Source organism: Eptesicus fuscus, chromosome 4, assembly GCF_027574615.1.
Source record: "Eptesicus fuscus isolate TK198812 chromosome 4, DD_ASM_mEF_20220401, whole genome shotgun sequence".
NCBI lineage: Eukaryota > Metazoa > Chordata > Mammalia > Chiroptera > Vespertilionidae > Eptesicus > Eptesicus fuscus.
Genome location: NC_072476.1, coordinates 82,656,557 through 82,664,830, shown reverse-complemented (window position 1 = coordinate 82,664,830; position 8,274 = coordinate 82,656,557). Strand labels below are relative to the sequence as shown.

General features: G+C 38.3%; 1 protein-coding gene across 1 annotated transcript in view; it reads right to left on the bottom strand.

The window, feature by feature from the left end:
* Window positions 1-2,562: 2,562 nt before the first annotated feature.
* Window positions 2,563-8,274, bottom strand: part of LOC129148762 (cAMP-specific 3',5'-cyclic phosphodiesterase 4D-like) — a 138,239-nt gene continuing 132,527 nt past the window's right edge. The window contains exon 2 of the mRNA XM_054714349.1: window positions 2,563-2,796. Within this exon, the coding sequence (XP_054570324.1) occupies window positions 2,563-2,796 (234 nt within the window). The remainder of the gene's footprint in view (window positions 2,797-8,274) is intronic.

The following is an 8,274-nucleotide window of genomic DNA, read 5'->3' as shown; positions in this document are numbered from 1 at the left end:
CATCCAGACAATCTGAAGCTCTAAGTTCCTTGGCACTTGGAGACTATTTATTTGTTTTCAGCAACACATTTAAATTTAATTAAATAAGCTTAGCTTTTACTTGAGATGTTTAATTATACACATTGCCCAGTTACATAGAGATATAGTAAACATACTACATCATTTTCTTTTAAGGGCATGTGAGAAATCATATTTAGCTCCCACATTTTTTAAGATACCAAAGTTAACTGAATTCATCATAGGATTAAATTAGTTTTTTACTTATTTTAGTTATAATTTCTTCTTTGAATGTAGAGAAAAGAAGGTAATGATTCTAAGATTAAACCTGCTGTGCAGAAAAGTTAACATCAGGCCTGAGACTGTTATCTTTTAAAAAGCCTGTTTAAAAGGTAGACCCTTATATGGCATCTATTTTTCTTTTTTGTCTTTTTTATAGTTTTCACTGTGTTATGAAGTCTACCCTCTTGGAAAATTCTTAAGTGAATGATATAGTAATGTTAACTATAGGCACAGTGTTGTATAGCAGATCTCTAGAGCTTATTCATCCTGCATAGTTGCAACTATATGCTAACTGAATAGCAATTCCCCATCTCCCCTACCCCAAGTCCCTGGCAACCACCATTCTACTCTCTGTTTCTATGTTTGACTATTTTAGGTAACTCATGTAAGCACTGATTCTGCAATAGACTTCCCAGGTAGAATGTTTCCCTGGTGAACACATTTCACATGTGTTGTCACAATGATTACTAGAGGAATTAAGTGCATCCTTTTTGACTCCACTGGCAGAGGGGGCTCTAGGAAGCTTGTGTCTGGGTTCTTCCAGATTTTGCCCCATGTGCCTTTCTCTTCCCAGATTTCACCTTGTACGTAGTCTTTTGCTGTAGTAAATCCTAGCAATAAATGCAACTAGTTGCCAGATCCCGGGAGCTGTGCGAGCAAACTATGGAGCCTCAGAGTCGTCATGACCACTCCTGATACACCTGGTATCTCTGAATCCAGCCCTCCATACAGATGAATGGCAGTGGTGTTGATCTCAGAGGGGAAACCAGAGTTTTTAGACTGTTTTTCAAAGAACATTTAGGTCAAGCTTCCATAGAAAATCCCCACTACTTTAGCATGTCTGATCAATAGGTAGACACTCTTCTTTGTATGCATGGTTCATAAAAAACAACAACAACAACAAAACACTGAAAAACAAAAACAAAAACAAAAAACCTTAAACATTTATTTCCTCTTTCAATTGCTTCAAAGTAAGAATTTGCTGTCTATTTATCTAGTAGTAATTTCCTTATACCTTTTAATAACATAAGTCCTTTGAACTGGTCTGTAACAATTCAAAGAGCTAAATTCTATATTTTAAAAGATAGATACTGGCCAAATTTCTTCTGATCACAACTTTTCTAATAACTTTTAGAAAAATCCAAAGGTACCTTCTCGAGAGATTCCTTGAACTTGGCAGGGAATGAATTTACAACATATAAATTATTTTGTTTTTATAGTCTTAGCAAATGTTCAAGAGTCTGTCCAAGTATGGTCTACTAGCTTCCTCTTCTTTCTTTTCTATCCAAGCTTCTTTAAAATGCAAATGTTCTTTGGCCAAAAGAACAAATAATGTATGTGCCCACTATCCTCAGTTTCTTTCACAGTTGTTCACCTGGTGACGTTGCTATTCATGAGTAAAACCTCATTGGTAAACAGAAGCAAAAGAATAAAAACACAAATACTCTGCAAAGTAGGAAATACATATGGTGACATAACCGTGTGTGATTCTTCTATATAGGCTAATGCCAAATACGACCACTGTATGCTGGAAACTGAAACAGTATTCTGGTAACCAATACCTCAAAATGTCAAAGGCCAAATTACTAGGTTCATGAATATAATTGCATATTTCCTTTGATTCTAATTACAGTACAATCTATTCTTGATTCTAAATTTGCTTTGTATCAATGAACATTGCCTACTGTTTCCAGATACTGTATGCCTTTGTGATAATTTGTCCATGAGTTCTATTTGTTAAGAATTTTCTATTAAATTATATATGACCAATATTAAGGCTACCAAACCACTGTACCGATTTTTCGTTAATTTCCGAATCTGCCGCTATACTGCTTTACCTAATTTTCTGTACTTTGCCTAGTACCTATTTTCTACAATGTCTCCAAGTTCCATCTTATTCTAACCACTTGTTTGCATGTAACTAATATTTTTCTATATCATGTTGATTTTTTCTCTTTAATGCTCAGGAGCCCAGGTATAGGGGACAGTTAGGTTCAGGGCCTCAGGTCTGGTAGGGTTAATTTTGTAAGTCCAAGTCCTCTTTTCCAGATGCTTATTATCCTTCACCAATATCTTTCTTCTCCTCATAAAACATTTTGACTGAAACATCTATTCCTACAGAGATAGTGACTTTACCTGAGAGAAGTCACCCTTCTTTCCTTTGGCTTTAGAAATCCCATTGTCTTCCCACACAAGTCAAGCAATGAGCCACAAAGTCTCAAAAGACCACAAAAAGCAATCAACAGCCAAAAAATAAAATGGGGAAATGTCGCCCAAGGGCACTCACCCACTAGAGTCTGCAGAAGTGATAGCGATCAGAGGCAGAATCTTCAGGGGGAGGCTGGTTGGTCTTTGAAGGTTCTCTGATTCACTTTTCAAGTCAGCTTGTTCCAACTGCCTGAAGGCAAGTGGGGGAAGCTGAACATTGCGGCAGGAGAGTCTCCGTACTAGATAGGGTTCCATGCCTCGCAAAGGGTCTTCCTCTTCATTACAGGAATGCAGCGTTTCCTCAGAGGCCTAAGGCAAAAGTCCAAGAAAGTATATGTAACTAACAAAAGTCCTGTTAGTTATCATTAGTTATCATTACGTGATGGTGTTATACTTTTGGAGAAAGAAATGGAAGGAAACATATACTTTTTTAAAAAAATGCTAAAAAGAAGGCAATGACATTAACAGAACAATATTTGGTGAAAAGGTTAGAACTAATAACTGAACTCTAGATTTATTTTAAAAATAGTAAATTTGTTCACCAGTATATTTAGAGTGGCTCAGTTGTTGCATTTTACTGACCTCTTTAATAATATTAGATTATATAAGCTTTGTGCATAAATTCTATAAAATAGAGAATAAAAATATTCTCTACCTTCCATGAAATCAATTGCAAAAAATTCACTGTAATATATATTTTTGACATAACATACCCATACATATGTCTATGAAGAGAGAGGAAGAAAATGAGTCCTATTTTTTTCTTCATACTTAGGACCATATTGTAACACATATTTTCACATGTCTCATGTTACTTGAATATTCTTTGCAAATGTTTACAATAAGATTTTGTGAGGAGGATTTTTAAAAAGGACATGAAAAGACTATCTGAGGACCCAGTAGAACATTATTTAAATCACAGTTAAATTTTTCAAATTTGATCCTTGTTATCCACATGCCAAGGCAAATGAAGTTTAGAATGAAGTAGAAATTTTGATAATTTGATTCTAGTTGAAAAACATTTATTGCTACCTGAGCATTAATTATTTCCAAGTGATTGGAAAGTCTACTCTAGTAACATTTATTACATCCATATACTCAGAATGATTGAGTCACCAAATGTTTTATCAGATAACATGCTGGCTTTTAGAATCCTTGCATTACCACTTTGCTAAAGTGTGCTTAAGAGTGTTCTTAATCTCTCCAAGTTTTCTGTTTCTTTATTATAAAAATGGGAATAATATTTACCCACAAGAATGAAATGAGATCATGCATGTAATGTGCATAGCTCATTACCTGCATGCATTATGATAAGAAATCATAAATGGAAATTACTTTCCATTTTAGTTTTACAGGTGAAGATACTAGCCTGAGGAGGCAAAGTACTTTTCCCAAAGTGTAGTGATTTTGTAGAGCTCAGATCTAGTTTAGAATCTTTGCAGCACTGCTTTTTATATTACCTTTTGGCAAGTAACTTAGGCTCACTGAGGTTGGTACCACATCTGAACACTAAGGATAATAATATATACTTCTCAGGTTCATTGTGTGGAGCAGAAATATAAAGCACTTGAAGCAGCAAAATTTGGCACAGTTTTCACTCAACAAAATAATAACTATTGTTTATTATTATTATTATTATTATTATTCAGGCTAATTCCCTTTATCATTTTGTAGCACTATGTTGTCTTGGCTAGTTCATTTATCCATACTGCTTTAAAAAAAGAATTTTTTTTCTGATTTATATATTAAAAAATGTGAAAGGATATGCTATAGTGGACTCTTTTTAGTCTTGGATTTTATTGTATAATTTTATGGATAAATAGGATAAAAGGAGGGCACCCAGAAGATAAAGAATGGGTCAAAGCTAAAAACCAAGTTCATTTATTTCAAATCCTAAACATAGAGACCTAGATTCTGAGAACCTGTGTTTTGAGGAATCTACTTGCTTTGTAAAACACATTAATAATGACAAGAATAATGACTTAAGAAGTGAGGAAATCCTTCCATTGTGACAATAGGGATGGACCTTGAGGGAATTGTGCTAAGTGAAATAAGCCAGACAGAGAAAAACAAATTCTGTGTGATCTCACTTATATACCGACTAAAAATCTATATATATATAAGCCTAACATACAAAGTGTCCCCTCAGGAGTTCGACCGACTGGGAGTTTGATCACTATGATGTGTGCTGACCATCAGGGGGAAATATGGAATGAAGGAAGGCCCTGGCAGCCAGGGAAGGGAAACCCCAGCTAGCAGCCGGCAGCCACTAGGGACCCTGCCTGTGCAGAAATTTCATGTGCTGGGCCTCTCGTATAAAATAAAAACTCACACACAAAAAAGAGATCAGATTTGTGGTTACCAGAAGTGGGGATGGCAGGAGGGGTGATTGGGTGAAGGTGTTCAAAAGTTACAAACTTCCAATTATAAGATAAATAAGCAGTAGAAGGATATAATATACAACAGGATAACTATAATTAACATTGATGTATGGTATATATAAAAGTTGTTAAGCCCTAGCCAGTTTGGCTCAGTGGATAGAGCGCCGGCCTGCAGACTGAAGGGTCCCAGGTTCGATTCCAGCTATGCCTGGGTTGCGGGTTTGATTCCCAGTAGGGGGCAAGCAGGAGGCAGCTGACCAATGATTCTCATCATTGATGTTTCTATCTCTCTATCCCTCTCCCTTCCTCTCTAAAATCAATAAAAATATTTTAAAAAATAAAAATAAAAGTTGTTAAGAAAGTAAATCCTAACTGTTCTTATCACAAGGAAAGATTATTTTTTTATTTTATATATTTGAATGAAAAAATATTTTAATTTTAATATTTGTAAGTCAAATCATTATGTTGATATACCTTAAACATACATGGCTGTATGTCAATTATACCTCAATAAAACTGGAACAAATTTTAAATAATAATAATGGATACATTTATTGAATCCTTATTAAATGGTGCTGTGCTTTACATATTCCATCTCATTTAAATTTCACTGAAATCCTCTGAGTTAGGTCCTATTACTTTTCCAATTTTACACATAAAGAAACAGACCTATCTATAATAATAAAAGCATAATATGCTAATTAGACTGCAAAGCTGAACGACCTTCTGGACATCATTCCAGGCATCCTTCTGAATGAAACGGTGGTGGCAGGGGCCAAGGCAGAGGTGGTTAGGGGTGATCAGTCAGGCAAGCAGGCTAGTGGTTAGGAGCCAGTGGTCCCAGATTGCGAGAGGGATGTCCTGGGGATCGGGCCTAAACCAGCAGTCCGACATCCCCCGAGGGGTCCCATATAGTGAGAGGGTGCAGGCCAGGCTGAGGGCTACCCCCCCATGCACAAATTTCATGCACCAGGCCTCTAGTAAAATATAACAGCACGTCTTGGTCACATAGCCACATGGTTAGTAAAGTGACCAAAACTTCCAGGTTGCCTGGGACTTTCTGATCTTTGCACTGGAAGTGCCATATCTGAGAAAGAAACCCAGTCCTGAGCAAAATAGGATGGTTGATCAGCAATAAGTTGAGATCTCAAATCAAAACTCAGCTTGAGCTAAAGCTGAAGCTAAAAACCATCATGCTATAATACCTCTAACAAGTATCGTCCCTGGCAGGGTATGGATAACTAATCAATCATAACTTAATAAGCCTCATATTTTCATTTTAAAAGATAGCAGAACTGAGATCAGGACAGTGCTACATCAACATTGGAAATTAATTATAATCTTTACTAGAGGCCTGGTGCACAAAATTTGTGCATTCAGCGGGGGGGGGGGGGGTGTCCCTCAGCCTGGCCTACACCCTCTCGCAGTCCAGGAGCCCTTGGGGGATGCCTGACTAATGGCTTAGGCCTGCTCCCTGGGGAGCAGGCCTAAGTTGTCAGTTGGACATCTTTAGTGCTGCCACGGAGGGAGGAGCAGCTCCTGCCACCTCCACTGTGCTTGCCAGCCATGAGCCTGGCTTCTGGTTGAGCGGCACTCCCCATGTGGGAGCGCACTGACCACCCAGGGGCAGCTCTTGCATTGAGCATCTGCCCCCAGGTGGTCAGTGCATGTCATAGTGACCGGTTGTAGCACTGTTCAGTCAATTTGCATATTAGCCTTTTATTATATAGAACTGATTGAATCAGGAACTTAATATTCAAGGCCCAACTCTACTACTAATTACTTAGGTAGTGTTAAAAAGTCATTTAACCTTTCTGGGTTTTAATTTACTTAGACATAAAATCAAGAGGTTGTACAAAAATAAACCTTAAAACCAGTTCCAGTTCTGAAATACTCTGATTTTTTACAATAGCCAATGGCAAAATTAATGTTTAGTGACCTGGAAAATACAGACAATAAAGAGAAAATGTACACATGTGACATTCTTAACTTTTAGATTGAGAAAGTGAGCCTGTGTGTGTGAAGCTCAGTGTATTCATTTTAGGACAGAACTGCAAACTGAACCCACACTCTTGAATTACTATCCCACCTAATAATAGACAAATATGCAAATTGACCGTACCTTTGCTATGCCTGAGATTGGCCAGGAGGCGCGGGGGGTCGGGACTCGGGGTGGCCGGGGTGGCCGATTGGGCTGGCGGGATGCTGAGCTCGCGTCGCCAGCGGCGGCTGGAGCTCAGCGTCTGTGCTGTGGCTATGCTGCGGCACAGAAGGGGCCTCTGGGGCAGCGAGCTCACATCCCACCGTGGACCATCAAAAGTGGGGGAGCTGGGTGCCTGTCCGCTCAGGCACCAGGCCTTTCAGAAGCCTCTGCCACGCCGGAGGCTTCTGAAAGACCTGGTGCACGAGCGATCAAAAGCAAAAGCGTGGGAGCTGGGTGCCTGTCCACTCAGGCATCAGGCTCCCCCATGATCGAAGCGAAAGCGTGAGTGGACCCTACACATGCATGATTCAATCATGCACTGGGCCTCTAGTCAGTTCATAACTGACTTCCCATATTTCTCCAGAGTAGCTAATGACTTAAGGGCATAGATGCCCTTCTTCAGGATAAACATGAAAAAGAAGAACAAAAGTTGAGTCTAGCAGAGCTGAGCACTGAATGTAGATGACCAAAGTTAACATCTATAATAATAAAAGTGTAATATGCTAATTAGACTGGGCATCCTTCCGGACGTTCTTCTGGACAAAGCTGGGTCTGCGAGGGAAGCCTGGGTCCTGGGTGCCAGAGGGAAGCTGGTGCCAGCAGCTGGAGGAAGGAAGGCCTACTCTCCATGAATTTTGTGCATTGGGCCTCTAGTTTTTCTATAAGTAGTTAGCTGCTCACTCTGGTGATAGCATTGCAACTGCAGAAATGCTTTATATAACCTAGGTTACCTAATAAAAGACAATGTTTTGACATTTCTTTTAGATAAACCACCTCAAAAAGTAACTTTTTTTGACAGAAAACCTCTATTAAAAACAAAGTGTAGTATTTTTTACCTAGATTATAAAAATGATGAAGCAGTAGATGTCTGTATCCTAATGTTTCTATTAAAAAACAGTATAACAAGTGGCTTTTTAAAAATTTTGGATCAATACATACCAATTATATTTCAAAAATGAATAGAACAACTTTAGCAGGTACAAGGCAGGATGTTAAATAGCCTTACTATGGAAAGAAAGGTAAAACTGAACACCAAGGCAATATGTACCTTATTTTATTGCTAGAAAATGGCATTTTTGCAAGGAGTTGAAGGAAAAGATAATATTTATAATATCTCAAAGGGCATTGTTTCTCAAAATGTGATGCTCACACCCCATGCATGAGAATCACAGAAGGTGCTTGCTAAAAGTCAGACTCCCAAAC